This window comes from Pseudopipra pipra, chromosome 2, assembly GCF_036250125.1.
Source record: "Pseudopipra pipra isolate bDixPip1 chromosome 2, bDixPip1.hap1, whole genome shotgun sequence".
Lineage (NCBI taxonomy): Eukaryota > Metazoa > Chordata > Aves > Passeriformes > Pipridae > Pseudopipra > Pseudopipra pipra.
The window spans coordinates 116,022,876-116,042,012 of record NC_087550.1 but is presented as its reverse complement, the minus strand read 5'-3'; the positions used below and the strand labels follow the sequence as shown (position 1 = coordinate 116,042,012).

At 47.9% G+C, this 19,137-nt stretch overlaps 1 protein-coding gene and 1 long non-coding RNA gene across 7 annotated transcripts in view; one reads left to right on the top strand and one right to left on the bottom strand.

The window, feature by feature from the left end:
* Nucleotides 1-2,116: 2,116 nt before the first annotated feature.
* Nucleotides 2,117-10,728, bottom strand: LOC135410389 (uncharacterized). Its single transcript, XR_010428656.1, has 2 exons — nucleotides 10,646-10,728; nucleotides 2,117-3,303 (listed from the first exon to the last, which is right to left on the bottom strand). It is a non-coding gene; the product is annotated as an uncharacterized LOC135410389 (long non-coding RNA).
* B3GALT5 (beta-1,3-galactosyltransferase 5) overlaps nucleotides 10,689-19,137 on the top strand; it is a 14,079-nt gene continuing 5,630 nt past the window's right edge. The window contains exons 1-2 of one of the 6 annotated variants that reach the window (XM_064647069.1): nucleotides 10,689-10,825; nucleotides 18,794-18,971. In XM_064647069.1, the coding sequence (XP_064503139.1) occupies nucleotides 18,891-18,971 (81 nt within the window). In that variant the 5' untranslated portion in view covers nucleotides 10,689-10,825; nucleotides 18,794-18,890. Of the gene's footprint in view, nucleotides 10,826-10,997; nucleotides 11,348-16,113; nucleotides 18,972-19,137 lie in introns of those variants that run through there. The other 5 variants (XM_064647068.1, XM_064647072.1, XM_064647071.1 and 2 more) reach the window with 5 other exon arrangements.

The following is a 19,137-nucleotide window of genomic DNA, read 5'->3' as shown; positions in this document are numbered from 1 at the left end:
AGGACCATCCCTGGGGAATGTGGGATTCCCTGAGCCCACTGGCTGCTCTGAGCCAGTCTGAAGGAGCTGCCCTGCCCTGCCCACCACCCCCAGCTAAGTCTTTGTGCTTCTGGATGCAAAGCTGAGCCCAGCACTGGTGAATGACTGTGTCTGCTTTTGTTTCTGCCTGAATCATAAAGCAGCTGATCTGTGCTTGCCATGGTACCATCATTTAGAGAGAAATTATCTCTGAGATTCAACTGTCTGTTGGCCTGGTGGCTGTACCCTGATCCCAAACCTCACTGGGGTTGCCCTGAGCCCTTATCCTGACTATCCTGGTTTTGTGGCTGGCTATAACACATGAAAGTTTGCTGCCTAACATGTATTTTAAGTGGAAAACTTTGATTGCTTAAAGATTTGGTGGTTTTATGTTTGAATCCTGATACTGACTGAATGCCAAGGAGCAGGGGGTTGATTTAGTGGGTGAGAGGAAACAAGAGCAGGTACATCTGCTGCTCATCTGCGTTTTACTGCCCTGTATGAAAGATTAATGAGCTTTGAACCTCTGGGCAGCCACTTTTCCTGGCCTGACTCACACTAAAGAGGAGCTTGTGGGGGTGCTGACACCCCCGTGTCTGGGTGAGAACAGCACTCCCTGATCTGGGATGGATCAGGGGTTTGTTCTCTTGGAAAAAGGGGGGGGTTGAGAGGAGGGATGTAAACTGGAGATAAGGTAAAATGCTTATAAGTGGAACCAGTTTTAATATCTGCAAATTTGTTGGGGTTCTTTTAAATATCCTTTTCACAAAATCACAGAATCCCCAATGTTGAAAGAGACCTTCAAAATCATCCGGTCCCACCCTCAACCCAGAACTAACACAATCACCCCTAAATCACATCTCCAAGGGCCACATCCAGATGCCCTTGGAACAGTTCCAGAGATGGTGACCCCACCACCTCCCCGGGACACTTATTGCAAATCCTGACCACCTCCAGTGAAGGCACCTGCTCCGAACTTCCCCATGAGCAACTTGTGGATTCCTGTTACCCTCCCACGTGAAAATGCTTTTTCCTGATTAAAGAAGGCTAAAGATGTTTCTGGAGAGACCTGAGCTCTGTGGTTGCCATCAGGCAGAGCCAAAGCCATGGCTGCTGAGGGGGCAGGGAGCAAAGAGCTCCTTGAATGCCGAGTCCAGTTCTGGAACCTCATGGAAGAGAGACCTGGAGGGGCTGGAGCGTGTGCAGGGAAGGGAACGGAGCTGGGGAAGGGGCTGGAGCAGCAGGAGGGGCTGAGGGAGCTGGGGGGGCTCAGCCTGGAGAAAAGGAGGCTCAGGGGGGACCTTCTGGCTCTGCAACCCCCTGACAGGAGGGGGGAGCCGGGGGGGGTCGGGCTCTGCTGCCAGGGAACAAGGGACAGGAGGAGAGGGAACGGCCTCCAGCTGTGCCAGGGGAGGCTCAGGTTGGCCAGGAGGAGGAATTTCCTGCTGGAAAGGGTGGTGAGGCCTTGGCAGGGGCTGCCCAGGGAGGTTTGGAGTGCCCATCCCTGGAGGTGTCCCAGGAAGGCCTGGCCGTGGCACTCAGTGCTCTGGGCTGGGGGACAAGGTGGGCACAGGGTGGACTTGATGAGCTTTTCCAACCTAAATAATTCTGGGATTCTGTGTTTTAACAGCAGGTGGAGGACACACCAAGGGCACCTGTTGGCACCAGGGGCTTCAGTGCTGCAGCCCCCAGAGGTTCTGTTGGATCTGCCTCACACCCCTTGCTCCACAGGCTGGCTCCTCATCCATATTTTCCCTGCCTTACATGCCAGACAAACTCTCAGCAACAACCAAAAAACCTGGGAGCTGATCATGTAGGAGATTTCAAGTGGCTTAAGCACCTGATATATCATAGGGAAGATGGACATTCTCCTGAAAAAAAAAGCTCTCTCAAAATCCCAACATGAAAAAAAAGGACATTTTTTAATGTATAAATATTTAAAGGGCATTGATAAATATTTGTGGAGCCAGTGGTTTTACTCAGTTTACAAAATCTTTGCAAACAATACTCTGAAGGAACAGAAAATAATGTAGTAGAGCAGGGCTGCAGGCAGGTGGATGGAGGACTGTGCTGATAAACAAGCTTTCCTTAAAAAAAATAGTGTAAAATTGTTATAATTTTATTTCAGATGCCGACATGGCAATACATTATAGATCAGCTGCAGGTTTTTAAGAAATAAATGTTCAACGAATGGCCTTTCTTTTTCTTTTGTGAAATTCTCCTTGGAATTCATCTTGAAACCAAGTGGAAAAGAGGAATGATGTCAAAAACCCCTATTTCATGTCTGTTGAGGAGAACTTTTTTGCATTTCCAAACTCTTGGAAGGTAATGGAGCACCACATTTCCTTTGCATACCATTTTATAACCTGGGGTGCAGCCACACAGGGCATCACATCCCCATCCCTTGCCCTGGTCCTCACTGGCCATGCAGAGTGGCCCCATGGCTTAATTCTTGCTGGCAAACCTGAGTAGGTGACTCCAGATCTCTCCTTTGGTGATGCTTTGAGGAAAAGCATCCTGCAAGTGTTCTAGAAACAAGTTGGAAACATTTCAGGAACTATTTGCCCTCTGAGAAATACTGGTGTTTCTTCAAAATGCAGAGAAGAGACAAAAAGATGAGAACACAATCCTTTTTTTATTTTTTTAAATTTGTTTTTAACCCAAATGACCTTCAGCTTTCCTCTTGACAAGCCCTTGTTTTGAACCAGAACAAAATTATGCTGTTTGGACACCTTCCCCTTGGCTTTCACTCTCTTGCTGGCCCAGAACAGGAACAGGCTGGTACTAAATTTTAATAAAAAAAGCACATTAAACTCAGCAGCTCAGATGGATCCATTTGTCAGAGCCATAACTGAGCGAACAGGTTTTTGGCAATTCAATCAAGCTCCATCAAAACCTTCATCTCCAACTCTGCACCAGATAACTGTGCTCAGATCAATCAGTGCTGGGAAAACACTTGCAGGCAGATGAGGCTGGAAGGGAAGGAGTGGGAGTTCTGTTAAACCTGGATCTCAATTCATTGTTTCCTGGGAATCACATCCTTGTCTGGGTGTTGTCCTTCCCTCAGGAGGTGAGGAGAGGTGAGTTCTGTCCCCGTGGGGAGGCTGCAGATTCTCCACCCCCAGTGAGGAGTCCCAGGCAGCCCCTGCTCCAAGCTGAGCCTACAACCAGCATCCCAATGTCCAGGTTCCATCCTCCTGTCCTGCACAGCTCCATGGGGACTCCTGCCCATCCCCTGGGCTTTTCATGGCCCCTCACTGCTGACAGGGACAAAACAACATGGTGCTGGGAAGGGAGGAGAAAGACACGTGTTAGGAATCCACCTTTCCATGAGCTGATGTGCCCTGGGAGCCCGTTTGGATTCTTGTGCCAGAGGGGGATAATGAGAGGCTCGGGGTGGGATGGCTGAGGTTGGGGCTGGAAGGCAGGGAGCTGAGCCACAACCCCTGGGGCAGCATGAAAGCCAGTCCTCTGTGCCTGCCTCAGCCATTCCCTGCCCCAGGCCATGGGCTGGGTGGAAAAATCCCTCCCTGGGGGGAAATGAGGGCAAGTGAGTTGGACACACACTTCCTGGCTGTGCACTCATTGTGACACAGTGGTTTGTCTTTCTTTTCCCTTTTCTGTTTCTTTTAAGTTTTCTGTTTCTTATTGGTTTTCTTTTTTAATTTTTCCTTTTCCTTTTCCTTTTCCTTTTCCTTTTCCTTTTCCTTTCTCTTTCTCTTTCTCTTTCTCTTTCTCTTTCTCTTTCTCTTTCTCTTTCTCTTTCTCTTTCTCTTTCTCTTTCTCTTTCTCTTTCTCTTTCTCTTTCTCTTTCTCTTTCTCTTTCTCTTTCTCTTTCTCTTTTTCTTTTTTCTTTTCCTTTTCCTTTTCCTTTTCCTTTTCCTTTTCCTTTTCCTTTTCCTTTTCCTTTTCCTTTTCCTTTTCCTTTTCCTTTTCCTTTTCCTTTTCCTTTTCCTTTTCCTTTTCCTTTTCCTTTTCCTTTTCCTTTTCCTTTTCCTTTTCCTTTTCCTTTTCCTTTTCCTTTTCCTTTTCTTTTCTTTTTCTTTTTCTTTTTCTTTTTCTTTTTCTTTTTCTTTTTCTTTTTCTTTTTCTTTTTCTTTTTCTTTTTCTTTTTCTTTTTCTTTTTCTTTTTCTTTTTCTTTTTCTTTTTCTTTTTCTTTTTCTTTTTCTTTTTCTTTTCCTTTTCCTTTTCCTTTTCCTTTTCCTTTTCCTTTTCCTTTTCCTTTTCCTTTTTCTCTTTTTTTTCTCCTTTTCTTCCTCTTTTTCTTATTTTCTCCTTTTCTTTTCCTTCAAAATGGGAGACAAGGCAAAGAGACACAAACACACAAGAAGCCTCCACATACTTCCAGTTAATTGTGCAGTGGGCAGGGGCCAAAAAAAGCCCTGCTTTCCTTATTCCTGCAGGCAGAATCCCTGGAGCATGTGATTTGATTATCATCACTGTCCTGAGGCCGTGCCCAGGGCCTGCTGTGAGAGAGGACACTTCTGGGGGGCTCAGGGGTCACTGTTTCCAAGGGCAGACATGGTGACCCCCAGCTGTGTCCAACCCCTGTCCCTCCAGACCCCTCCTCACAGGGATGTGCCAAATGCTCCTTCCAGGAGAGCTCCAAAACGCCACAGGCAGTGAGGGGGAGGCTGTGCTGCACCTTCCTGATGTCCCCAGCATTTCACAGCCTGCACTATTTATTTAAATAAACCACAGGTCTCAGTTAAAGCCTAAATGGCTCCAAACCTAATCCCCAGATGCAACAGGAGGGATGTGGGAGGGTTCAGTGGCACTTGGGAGCACCAGTGGGATGCTTTTGTCCAGGGTGCTCTGCTCAAGGAAGGACGTGGAAGTGATGGGAAGAGTTGACAGGACCCAGGCCTGGAAAACAGCCCAGAAAATGGGGTGTAACAGGCTCAGATCCCTCAGCCAAGCCAGGGGGGACTCAGGGTGAGCTCTAGGTCACTGTTGGGGCCAAACCTTTGAGCCCTGGCCAGTCCTGAGGCTGGTGGGGATGGGGATGACCATGGCTGAAACCACAGCACTGTGGTGCCAGCCCTGAGTCCACCCTTGGAGGGCAGGGAGGGATAAAATCTACATGGAGCCAGGGTTCACCTTGCTCTTGTGGTGCTGAGATGGCTTTGGCATCTTCAGAAAGAATATTAGAAGAAATATTCCTTCCCTGTGAGGGTGAAGAGGTTGGCCAGAGAAGATGTGGATGCCCCTGGATCCCTGGAAGTGTCCAAGGCCAGGTTGGAGCAACCTGGGCTAGTGGAAGGTGTCCCTGCCCATGGCAGGGGGTTGGACTTGGATGATCTTTGAAGTTCCTTCCAACCCAAACCATTCTCTGATTCTGTGACCTTATCAATGCACACAAATACCCCCAGGGCAGGTGCCAAAAGGCTGGGGCCAAACTTTTCAGTGGTGCCCAGTGACAGGACAAGGGGGAACGGGCAAAAGCTGCAACGCGGGAAGTTCCATGGGAATACGAAGGAAAACTTCACTGTGAGGGTGGCAAAGCACTGGAAGAGGCTCCCCAGAGAGGCTATGGAGTCTCCTTCTCTGGAGATATTCAAAACCTGCCTGGACACGATTCTGCCAGCATGAAAAACCCTTCCGTGCTCCGAGGGATTAAAGGAGGACAAGAGGCAGCCCCAGGAGCACTGATCACAGGAGGCAGCTGTGGGGAAGGGCACTCAACACTGGCTGCCCACTTACTTCATTAACTGCTGATGCTGAACGGAATTTAAGCCTTGTTGGCACAAGTTGTTGTAGAACTTCACATATTTTGATCTAATTAGGTGAGCACAATTCCAACCCTCCCCCTGGCAGGGGTGCTGTTATATAAATCAAGCTTCAGGTGTCGTGGGGTACCTGGTGTGTCTAATTTAGCAGTTTGTTTGCCAAAAGCGTGGTTTTAGAATCATGGAATGCTTTGGGTTGGAAGGGACCTTGAAGATCATCCAGTGCCACCCCTTGCCATGGGCAGGGACACCTTCCACTAGACCTGGGTGCTCAGAGGCACCTCCAACCTGGCCTTGGACACTTCCAGGGATCCAGGGGCAGCCACAGCTTCTCTAGGCAACAATCATCACTTTTGCATGTCTAGAATTATAATACTGTAAATCTGAGGGTAGAAACCATTTTGCTGCCTTACAAGCAGATTTTATTGGTAACAATTTTCCTCATATTAGTTTAACCTGCACTTCTGTCAGTGCCTTTATATCGTAAACTGTGTCCATTGAAGGGCAGTTATTTCAACAAAACTCCTCCTGCCTGAAATAAACCTGTGTGGATTCTCTGCAGAAAACTCTCGAAAAGTTCTTTGAGAAAATTCAATTTAATATTGGATTAAACTTGAAAATTCCAATGCAGTGAGGTAAGGAAGCTGCTCAAACATCCCATACCTACACTGAGTAGCTGCCTGTAGATCACTGACCCTCTTCAGCTGCAAGAGCTGCTCTGCCTCCTGCCCTGTCTTATCAGCACAAGTGTTCAGAGGAGCCCAAGGACAGAGCTCCCCTGCACATTTCTCACAGTGGTACCAAACAAACCACAGCAAACCCAAATCCCAACCAAGCAATGGTATCCTGAGAGGGGTGTTTGCAGCCTGACCTTATCTTTGCCTCCCTCGTGCTCGAACAAAGTCGTCTGTGGAAATATTAACTGTCCCTTAGCGAGGCCAAGTCCAAGCAGATGCCAGAGGAGGTGACAATATAGAGCCACCAGGGATCAGAGACAACACAGAGCCACCAATGCAACCAGAGTTTCAAGCTGCTGGTTTTCTCCTTGAAGAAGGAAGGAGCGACGTGGATGGGGGTGCCTGAGTTTGGGGGTGAGTCCAGCTTGGAAGGTGGAAATGTGGCTTGGTTCAAGTAGAGTTTTAAGTCCTTTGAGGAGCTGAGGGAGCTGGGGGGGCTCAGCCTGGAGAAAAGGAGGCTCAGGGGGGACCTTCTGGCTCTGCAACCCCCTGACAGGAGGGGGGAGCTGGGGGGGGTCGGGCTCTGCTCCCAGGGAGCAAGGGACAGGGGGAGAGGGAACGGCCTCCAGCTGTGCCAGGGGAGGCTCAGGTTGGACATCAGGAGACATTTCTCGCTGTAAAGGGTGGTCAGGCCTTGGCAGGGGCTGCCCAGGGAGGTTTGGAGTCCCCATCCCTGGTGGTGTCCAAGGAAGGCCTGGCCGTGGCACTCAGTGCTCTGGGCTGGGGGACAAGGTGGGGATGGGGCACAGGGTGGGCTCCATGGGCTGGGAGAGCTTTTCCAACCTAAATGATCCTGTGATTCTGTCAGTATCCTGCTCCATGAGCCCCACCTCCTCCTCAGCAGCTGAGCAGCATCCATGGTCTCTTTTTTTAAAAAATTTGATCTGGCCTCTTTTGATGACTAAGGGAACAGGAAGATTACAGTTAAAGTACATAATTTTCATTTGATGTGACAGGTTAAAGCTATGTGCATTTAGAGCAGGCTTAGATTATTTTAGTTCAATTACAACACTGATTTAGGCCCTGACTCACTCTTTGAGGCCTGACTTCACGTAGACATATGTTGGCTTAAATTTACTGCTAATGAAATACAGGCATATATGTACATTACTCTGCTTAAATGCTTTGCTGGTGTAGGGGTGGACTCACACAGCAAACACAATCCTGCATCAAAGGCTTAGAGAAGTAGATTGTGCTTGGTTTTGCTTTTTTTTTTTTCCCCCCAGCATAAAGATATCCCAGAGTTTATTTTCCTCCCTCATGCCCCTCCCAGACATTGCCCTGTGTAATCTCCCAGCTCAGTGTGTGCTTTGCAGCGTGAGGTCCTGCCTGGGACTCAATGCCCTCAAATCTCCCTGGCCCTGCTGGCAGCTGGGCAGGGGAAAAGCCCTGGAGAATCAAAGTGCTAAAACTCACAGAGCAAGCTGGGAGCAGGAACCTGCCCCTGGCCTGGCTGGAGGGACTGGAAACAGGCTTTAATAGGGATTGGCAATGGATTCTGCCCCTCTGCTGTGCTCTGGTGAGACCCCAGCTGCAGTGCTGCCTCCAGCTGTGGGTCCTCAACACTGGGAGGATGTGGAGCTGTGGGAGTGAGTCCAGGGGAGGCCACGAAGGTGATCAGAGGGATGGAGCATCTCTCCTGTGAAAGCAGGCTGAGGGAGCTGGGGGTAAAAGAGGCTTTAGGGAGACCTTTGAGCCCCTTCAAGTACCTAAATGGGTTACAAGAGAGCTGGAGAGGGACTTCTCCCAAGGGCCTGGAGTGATAGCACAAGGGGGAATGGCCTAAAGCTGAAGTAGGGAAGGGTTAGATTAGATATGAAGGAGAAATTGTTCACTGTGAGGATGGGGAGGCCCTGGCAAAGGAGAAATTGTTCACTGTGAGGGTGGTGAGGCCCTGGCCCAGGTTGCCCAGAGAAGCTGTGGCTGCCCCTGGATACCTGGAAGTGTCCAAGGCCAGGTTGGAGGGGGCTTGGAGCACCCTGGGCTAGTGGAAGGTGTCCCTGCCCATGGCAGGGGGTTGGAACTGGATGATCTTTAAGGTCCCTTCCAACCCAAACCATTGTATGATTCTCATTTTTGGTCTGCCCTGATGGCAGCCAGTGAACAATGTGATGTGGGCAGAGGCAAGAGCCCCAGCCCTCTGTTGTTTTCACATTTTCCATGGGAAAATATCCCTTTTCCAGGTGGAGAGCAGGTAATTTGTTTGCAGAAGCTTTTGTATGACCGGTACCTGTTGGACTTTGTAGGTCAGACTCTGACAAAGAAAGTTTTAGCAGTTTCCCAAAATTAAAGGAAAGTTTTTTTTAGGAACTCGGAGCACAAAAGAGAGTCATGCACCCAGAGGGAGGCACAGGCACTCGAGGTGCCTTAGCTAATGCTTCCTCACTAGAGGAAACTAAAGCTACCTGGGCATGTTTTTTAGAGCAATAATAATAATAATAAAAATAATAAAAATAATAAAAATAAAAGACAACCCCACAAGCTTTTTGGAGCAGTTCTCTCTGCAGCAAACCTGGAAGTGGATCTGCACCTCTCTTCTCACTTGTATTTCTCCTGCAAAGTACAACAAGTAAACAGCTTTTTTTGTGTCTCCTTAACTACATGTATCCATCCCCAGCCTTGGAGTGCAGGGGGAGGAGAAAGGGAGCTGCCAGCAGCTCCCAGTGATTGATTTGTCTCTTGTTGTGGGTTTTTTTGTTTGTTTTTTGTTGTTGTTTTGTTTTGGGGCTTTGTTTGTTTGGTTTTTGTGGTTTTTTTGTTTGTTTGGGGGTTTTTTGTTTGTTTGGGTTTTTTTTTTGCGCTGTGCTGAAACAACTTGTTTCAAAAATGACAACGACAAATCCAAGGGAATATTCCTTGCTAGAAATTCAAGCTCCCCCGAATTGCCAGTGGGTATTTCGATACGAAATGGGCTGTTTTATCCATAACACTTTTTTGGGAAGTGATCTTTTCAGCTCGAGCTTGCAGCCCTTGGAAGAGAAACGTATTTTCCCCGAAGCCATTTGCTACAATAATTGTTGCCGTGTGAAAGTGTCACTGTTGCTGTCACGGGGGACAGTTTGCGTGTGCATAAAGGTGAAAGTGCTGCAATTCCCCACTTCATAGAATCATAGAATCATAGAATCAGCTGGGTTGGAAGGGACCTCCGAGATCATCAAGTCCAACTCTTGATCCAACCCTGCCGTGGTTCCCAGCCCATGGCACTGATGCCACATCCAGTCTGTCCTTAAACACCTCCAGGGATGGAGAATCCACCCCCTCCCTGGGCAGCCCATTCCAATGGCTGATCACCCTCTCTGCAAAGAAATTCTTTCTGATATCCAACCTAAACCTCCCCTGGCAGAACTTGAGACCGAGCCCTCTTGTCTTGCTGATGGTTGCCTGGGAAAAGAGACCAACCCCCCCCTGGCTACGACCTCCTGTCAGGGAGTTGCAGAGAGTGAGGAGGTCTCCCCTGAGCCTCCTCTTCTCCAGGCTGAACAGCCCCAGCTCCCTCAGCCTCTCCTCAAGAGGCTTCTTACTCCAAGAAGTATTGGAAGTGGTCGTGGAAATGGATCGGAGGTCTTTCCCGGACTTGGACCAGCCCTAAAGCAAAGGCTTGACTAATCCCGGGGCTGAGGGCTGTGCCGAGCCCAAACAGCGCAGGGTCAGGGGTTAAGCAAACACAGGGATCCAAGGAGAGGGGGAATGTGTGGGGACCGAGGGGTTTGCAGTGTTTGCTCCCCTCCGCCCTTTTCGCCGGGTTGTCATTCCTCATCAGGGAAAATCCCGTCGGCCGCTCCGAGGGCGCCTCAGTGCCGGCTTTTTAGCAGAGAGGGGGGTTTCTCTCCCACTGTGCAAATCCAGGCGGGATCGCCGGTAATTGGGAGCGCGGGGCCGAACTTTCCCAGCGCTGGGAAGGGCTGGCGCTGCCCTGACACGCTTCCCAGCTCCGCGCCTCCCAGGCCGCTGCCTTCCCCCCCCTTTCCCATCCCAAATATCCAAAATAAAACCGTGGGCAGCGAACTCCTGACCCTCCCTTCCCCGCCGATGGAGCCGCAGCGGGACCGCCGGTCTGTTACCTACGGGAGAGAGGGAGGGAAGCAGGGAGAGGGAGGGAGGGAGGGAGAGAGGGAGGGGGGAGGGAGAGAGGGAAGAGGCAGGCGGGGAGTTCAGGTTACCGCATCGCCGCCTTCCTTCGCTCCCGGCTCGGGAGACACCGCCGGCGATGGACCCCTCGCTCGGGATGGGGCACCGGGGGACACCTCACCGGCTGTAGCCGGCGATCCCGGTGGGAGGAGGAGCCCATCGCCCTTCCCCTGCACGGCCAGAGCCCGGGGGATGCGCTGCAGGAGCCCGAGGTGAGGAGGTGCCTCTTCCTTCCCGTAACTCCGGCTCCAGGTAGGACCCGGGACAGGCGATCCCGCTCATCCACGGACGCGCCCCTGGACCAGACTCATCCACTTCGCAAAACACGCCCAGCGCCGCGGATGGGTTGGGAGAGAGATAAGAAGGGTTGGGAGAGAGTAAGAAGGGGCAGCAGGTGTAACACTGCTTGGAAGATCGGGATCCAAGCCCAGAGTTCCCTATCCAGGGACGTCCCTCTCCCGAGCCGAGCAGTGTGTGCAAAGTTCGTCCCCTGGTAAGACGGGCAGTGAGGGGCATCGTGATGATTGGCACGAGGGGTAGAACGATTTGATGGTGAGAAGGTTCGAGTAAGTAAAAATAATCCAGATTTATCGTATGTTTTACACGGGGAAAACGTTTTGGCAGCCCCACGTAAAGCCCAGGATCAGTCGGGACAAGTACAGGGCAAATGTCCTCGCTGTCCTGCTGAGAGCTTGGATAAAACGCTCCAAAGGAGGAAGATCCACGAGGTACAGGTAAGTAATTAAAAAAGCAGCCACTGGGCCTGATCCTGCCAAGATTGCTGTGTTTGATCAGCACTTTTAAAGCCAAGGAGTCATCGAGAAAGGATTTGCCAGCAGGAGGGACATACAGTTGGATTTCTGTTCCTTTGCTTTCTGCCTTAGCCCCGTTAATCAAATGAGGAGCTGGGCACTGTCCCTCCCAGTCAGCCTTTGGCACAGGGCTGGAGCAGTGAGGGGACCCTGGATGGCTGTCCCAGGCTCTCTCTGCCCTGAGTGAGAGCCCTGTGGTGCCCAGGAACATTTTCCTCCAAAAGTACCGGATTGTTTCTTTAACAGGCACATAAATGCAAAGACTTAATTCAACTGTTACATGGACAGCGGAGTGTAAAGTTCCAAACACCTAAAACCGATCGTGCCAAGAGGCAGCATGAAACAAAAGGGCACAGAAGAGCACTGGGCTCACCTGCTCCATGAAGGTGCTCCCACACCTTTAAATGGGGGGGAAAAACCATCTGAAAGGGAAGATCCTAACAGGTCCTCATCCTACAGCAGGGCTGAGCAGCACTCAAAGGTTTAAAAGTGACGTTGGAATATCTTTATTGCTAATTTTCCCCATTTTGAATGGGGATTTTTTTTGTACATTCTGCACAGTTGTCACTTCTCTGCAGTGCTCTCTTACTTCTTCATGTATCTTGAGTCTGTTTCCAAGGGAGAAGAGTGAGATTCTCATTCTATTTGAAATACTATTTTCAGGGATTTTTTTTTCTCTTTTTCATTAAGATGAGACAAACAACATGCAGTGCTACTTGTAAACGAGGGTGCAAGAAATAACTTCTTTTGGGGACACTGGCACATGGACACAATTTTTGAAGAACGGTGCTTCTATAAACTCAGAATAACTGGACTTTTGGAGTCCTGGCATTGACAGCAAGAGCCTAAAGAAGAAATTTCCTGGTTGCTTTTTTTATAAAGATGAGAGGGTGGGTGTGAGTGGGATTTTATTCCTGTTCAGCACAATGAACCACACGGGTTTATGTGGGGTCAGGTTGCTCTGATTCATCCTCTTGTGGACAATTGCTTATCTGTGGTGAGATCTGGAGTTAGAGCAAGTAGAATCTGGAATATAGCAAGTAGAATAGTAATTGGAGGAAAATTGCTGATTCATGAGGCAATTCTCAAATAAGTTAAATATGCCCATCAGCATCAGCAACAAAGGGAAAATGGGGGTACCATAGAAATAGAGGGAGCATTAGAAGAAGAGGGTCTATTAGCATTGAAGACAAGTCCAGAAAGGGATGTTTGGTTCACATCAGGTGAAGGAAGGACAGAGGCAGGAGGAGAAAGCTTTTAGGCTGAATGTTTAGAAAAAAATTACTATTGAGATGAGGAAAGGTCCTTCTGGGAGAACAAGGAGGGAGTGCCCCAGGGGTGCTGCTGTTTTCTCTGCCTGTGAGGGAGGATGCCCTTTGCTGGCTGCCTGCCAGCTGGGTTTGGATCACCTGTGGAAGTGGATTAAGTTAAACTGTCCAAATATGCTCCCAAAAAGGTCAAAAAGCACCTGCACTGGGGTTGGACTGTAATGGTTGTCCCGTACAGTGTCTCCACATTGATGGTTTGAACTCTGCAGCAGCTTTCTCCATCCTGGAGAAAAGGGCTCTGACCTTATTAACTACTACCCAAACTGACATTTGGGTGGGTGTTTTAGGGCCAGGATTCATCCAGAGAATTTTCCAGGCAGCTCGGGAAAGCCAATTGATGTTCTAAAATAGAAGTAAGCTTTCCTGACTTGGCTAAAGTCCCTGGAAATACATTTCTTTTTTACTCCTCAGATGCAGCACTTCTTTCCCGTGACATTACCAGAGCAGCTACACCTCCTGCCAAACTTTTTTTTGGCTGGTTTTGAGGGCAAAATTGCATTTTGGTCTGAGGAGGCTTTTTGGCTTTTCCAAAAACAAATGTTACAAGCCGGTCATGGTTGGGTGGGTGAGTTCAAGGTGCATTAAGAGCTAATGATGATTTTTTTAATAGAGAGGAAGATGCATCCTCTGGTTAAAAAGATCCCTGTGCCACCAAACCTTCCCTTTTGCCATGATCTTTATTCTCCTTTAGGCATCAGCCATCTGGGTTGTCTCAGAGGCAGAACCCAGAGGCCACGTGGCGTTGCATCCATTTAGGAATGGGAATCTCCACACCTTGAGGTGACACTTCGGTGTCTGAACTGATGAGACCTGCAGACATTTATTCTTTCCTGGTGAGAATAAAGATGCACCTCCTTAATGGGTGGTTGCTGCCTGCAAAGCTGCTCCTGTGCCTGGGCTCTGGGAGGGCTGCCCTGCTGAGGCTGTGTTTATACAATATGCTGGGGCTGTGGTTAACCACCAGCACACCACCATCTGTGGCACAGAAAACATGATTCACAGGAGGAAACAGTGGGAACTTGCCTTTGAGGGGGTAAGGTCAAGGAGTAACAGCAGGTCAGGTGGCTCCTCTGAAAACTGTCTCATGATGGAAGGGCATGGAGGTGAAACTTCTGAATTTTAACCAATTTATATTATAATGTCTCTTTTTTGGATCATGTTTTTTTCTTTGATTGCTGCAAAAAAATGTTTATTTCCTTCTTATTATAACTGTACCAGTGTTCAGGCTGCATTGGCCATACTGCTAAGAATACAGTGCTGTGCACATATCTGTATATATCTCATAATTTATATATGCATGGCATTTCACTGGGATTAATACTAATCTAGAATTTAATGTATCACTCATATTTTTTTCTCTGGAAAATTCAAAACTTGACTTGTTTTTACTCTTTCAAAACTTGACTCGTTTCTACTCTTTCAAAACTTGATTCGTTTCTACTCTTCATCTTTTTTCTTTTAATCATCTTTTACTCTTGCCTTATTAAAACCCAAAAAGGTAAATAAAACCAGGCCAACGTTTTACAGAGAAGATTCAATCTGCTGTTGGAGTCACAGGGTCAATCAGCTAAATGGGTATTAGTAACATAATGACAGAACATAAGCCAGGCAACGTAGTAGGATTTGAAAATCCATAACAGTAATTCTCCTTTTCTATTTGTTGTCTAATTGATGGCTTAGGGTTTGGAAATGGGAACTCCTGCTCTGGGTCTGTGACAGCTCCCTGGCCATAAAACATTGTGGCCCTTCTGGAGAGCCAGAGGTTTATTTTAAGCATGAAAAGCCCCTCTCTCCACACACACCCCACCAAGGCAAGCCTGGGGAGAAACTGGGAAAGCTAAACCCTCACTGCAGCAGCACTGCAAAAATAAAATAACAAAAAAACCCTAAAAAATAATCAAGACCACGGAAAAAAAAGGAAAAAAAAAGGGAAAAAAAGAAAGGGAAAAAAACCAACCAGGGAGAGGATTTGTCTGTAAATAACATGTTCAGCAACTCAAGTGATGGAAGCAGAGGAACAATGTCTTGCTCTGTCTTGCTGATGGGCTGACAAGGAGAGGTTGGTGAGAGGTATCAGAGGGGAAAAGGTTTTCCATAGTCTGACAGTAAGGGCAGCAGTAAAAGTTCTTCCCTTGTCCTGTACCCTTTTTGGGTTTCCACCCTCCTTTCCTGCCAGCCTCGACAATTTGGGCGAGGACACCGCTGATACACTTTGCTGTAAAAACCTCCCTCTGAAAAGCAGCATTTTCCCGTAAAAACGGTGGCCCAGCCACTGCTGAGCCCACTGTCTTGCCAGAGACATCATCTTTGAGAGCTCCAAGCTCCTCTGAAACACTTGAATGTAGGAAAAGAGAAATGTTTCCCACTGCACTTGACATTTTCTTATTATCTGTGTGTGCTTAATCCCTTCTTGTGTCCTGCTGAGCTTATGAGAAAGCAATTTAGGGGCTTTATTCCAAGGAAAATCTGGAGTTAGCAGCTATTACTAGTACTTACACCAGGGCACATGTTACTTTTGATGATTGGGAAAGGAAAATGGGAATAAAACCGCTGACTTTAACTGTGCAGTATTTGGGGTTGTAAGTCCAGTTTAGGCACTTCAGTTGTGCCTCTGCTTTTGGGTCTTCCTTGTCACAGCTGCTTGAGCCTCTTTACAAAGTGGGGACTCTTTGCAGATGCCCAAAAGCACTTTGGTCATTTGTGGTTTGGGTCGTCCCCTGACGTGTGACGCCTCAGTGCAAAGACAACACCAACCCTCCACTGGACTCAGTGGCACAACCAGAGCTTTGCCCCAGAAAAGTTAAGAAAACTGCATTTCTTTTAATTGATATTTTAAATCTGTTTCCCAGGGGGACTCTAGACCTACTTACCTCCCTCTGCCTCAGGTCAGATTGCTTTTCCTGAACTATGTGGCAGACAGTCTTGATCTCTTGGTGCCGTTCAGATAATTACACTCATTAACAGGCCTAAAGGAGGTGTCAGATTAATTTTGGTGGAATAACCAGGCTTTGTCACAGGATTTACCACGGCCTTATCGCTGTGAAACATGAAGGAGTTCCATGAGGGTCGGTGGTGTGAGCAGAGAGACCCCAGAGCCGACCTGCTCAACTTGGCAGAACTCAGGGGGAAGTTCGTGCCACTCATGGAAATTGGAACTTCCAAAGTAGAGAGGGCTGTGGTTTGACTGATTTGGATCACAGACCTTGACTACCTTCTTCATAGAACCACAAGAATGGTTTGGGTTGGAAGGGACCTTAAAGATCATCCCATTCCTACTTCCTGCCATGGGCAGGGACACCTTCCACTAGCCCAGGTTACTCCAAGCCCTGTCCAACCTGGCCTTGGACACTTCCAGGGATCCAGGGGCAACCACAGCTTCTCTGGGCAACCTGGGCCAGGGCCTCCCTACCCTCACAGGGAAGAATTTCCTCCTCACATCTGGTGTGTTTTGAGGTGCAAAATTCACTTCCCAAAGCCGAGGTGCAAGTTTGACCCTCGCTGTGGCTGGAGGTAGGAAAAGCATGGGAATGCTGGGGATTCCGAGGGACTGATGGAATGCCCTGGGCTGGCTCAGCTGCACACAGAAAAGCTTTGTTACCTTCCCAGAATTGTGCTCTGACCTGGCTTTAGGGAGCAGGGGCTGAGAGGAAAAGAGATTGGAAGGTGTCAAACCTGGTTTATATTTGTCACGTCCAACAGTGAAAGGTTTTGTGCCTTTAGTGCAGCAGGTTTTGTTCCACATAAAAATCTGATGCCTAATTTGTGAAGAATAATTTTTTGACAAACCTGTAGCCCCACACTTTTAAATTGTTTTCTTGGACCTTTTATTGTTCTACCTGTTCAATCAGAAAAGATGCTTAGAATGTCAACCCCAGCTCCAGAATCCTTTGGTTACTCAGATGAGATAAACCTTGTCTGTCTACAGGTCAGAATGTACTTACATGTTGTTCTCTATCACATCTCATATCCCTTTTAAAGTTCATAGATGAGCATTAATACAGGTCACTGAAATGAAAACATCAATGAACAGAGAGCATTTTCCTACTTTTTCAGTACTTTGGAGAAAAAAAATAAATTATAGATTAAGAAAACTTAAGAAAATATATATTTTAAAAGGAGGCAAGGAAACCAGTGGCAGTTTAATCCAGTAGGATCTCACTTGGTCCAGGTTGCTTTGTAGGAATTCAGTGGGTTTTCTTCTTCAGAGTTTTGTAAGAGCTCCTCTTACATTTTTAGCTCTATTGTATGAACTGTTGCATAAACTTATTTTACAAGACTGTTACTTCCTCAAAGCATTGCAAGAGAAAAGCAAAAATGCAATCCTGCTGCAGACAAAAGAGGAGGAGGAGGATGGAAAGATGAGATTAAGGAGGAGGAAAGTTCCCAGGAAACAAATGACAGGATGAGAGAAAAATAGCATCAAGTTGAGCCAGGGGAGTTTAAGGTTGAATATCAGCAAAACTTTCTTCACCTGAAAGGTTGTCCAGTCCTGGCACAGCTGCCCAGGGCAGTGGTGGAGTCCCCATCCCTGGAGGGATTTAACAGACATGTAGATGTGGCACTTGGGGACATGGGTTAGTGATGGCCTTGGCAGTGCTGGGGAAATGGTTGGACTTGTTGATCTTGGAGGTCTTTCCCAACCTTAAGGATTCTGTGACTCTGTGATTCTCTAAACCCGCTCTCCTTCAGCTTGAGGTCATTGCCCCTTATCCTGTCACTCCATGTGCTTGCCCAGAGTCCCTCTCCAGCTTTCTTGGAACTTCTTTAGATACTGGAAAGGGCTCTAAGGTGTCCACAGACCCTTTTTTCTCCTCCAGACTGAACCAGCCCAGCCTGTCTCTGCAGCAGAGATGCTCCATCCCTCTGAGAGTCTCCGTGGCCTCCTCTGACTCGCTCCAACAGGTCCACGTCCTTCTTGCACTGGAGGCCTCAGAGCTGGATGCAGCAAAATTGGGGTGTCATGAGAGCAGAGCCTTTTTTTCATGTGTTCGTTTCATGTGTGTGCCAGAGGAGCTCTGGGCTGCAGACTCTGGTGGCCCCCATTGTTTGCACCCCAGGGTTCCATGCAAACCACTTTTGGATCTGCACAGGGCCATGAAACACCCCACCAGTTCAGTTTTAGCAAAGTCTGTAGGACACAAAAGAGGTAATTTTTTTGGCAGTGCCCTTCGTAAAATATTTTGCGGTTGGAACAAACGGGAGATGTAAAAAGCTTTGAGATGATTAAAATATGTGATTTCTGGCTCACATCAGAGAGAAAAGTCAAGTATAACATCTTGCAAAAGGACTTCCTATAAAACCAGAAAGATTTGTTTTGATGCAAAACAACTGGATGTTGTTCAAAATGACCTCTAGAGCAGAGTTTGGTTCAAATTCAGTTGGGAAGCTGCTTTGCAAGGAGAGGAACAGGCTCCCTGAATCCATAACATTTCAACCTGTACTTGTTTGCTCCTCAGCAGAGATTTAAGCAAGATGCTTATGGATAGGAAGAAGGAGGGCACTGATGTGATTTGGGGGAGTCTACACAGAACACTCCTGGTCAGAAGGCAGAGATCAAATTTCCATGAAATCTACAGCTCTAGGGATTGTGAACTTGTGTTTTCAGATGGAAAGACAGGTACAATTCTTTAAGAAGGGGGAAGGTGGAAATGGCCCCATCCTACTGCTCTGAAATAGTGGTTGGTGGGCCTGTGGGTTACTGGGGTGAGTAACTGATGCATTAAACTCTTCTCACCAGGTTAATTTATGGATATGTGCAATATTTTTGTCACCGTGACCTTTTTGGGTTTGCTTTGACAATTTTTCTCTCTCTGAAAATTTAGGTTCATAGCCTGATGTGCAGCGCATTAATCTGTTTACAAGGATAAATGAGTGAACACTGTTATTGTTTGGATCTCTTTCATGTAAAAGGAGAGGAGGACAGAACAGCCCCCTTCTCACCTCAGCATGCCCTAGTGAGTCACTTAAACTCTGCACAAGCTGAACCATCCAAACAATGTGACCCACTGCTGCTTTTTTTTTCTTTTCTTTTTCTGAGCAGCTGACCCAGCTTCAAAGATGTGACTCATGGCACCTCCAGCACAAAGATCAGGAGTAGTTTCTGGGTCGATGCAAGAGCCCCACAGGACACAAGGAAGATGAGGATGGGAGGAACCTGGCTGGGTCTGCCCCTGGGACACCTGCTGGCTCTGGGACACAGGCACAAATGGAGAACCATGGTATTTAAAAAACCCGTCCTGTTGTTATTCTCTGTCACCTGACATGGACACATATCTGCTGCTTCTCCACTCGGGCTCGGTGGGTCTAAATCATGGTTTGTGAGACGCCGAAAATGGGGAGGAGGTTTGGAGCATCAGCCAAGGTAACCTGGATGTGCTTGTATGG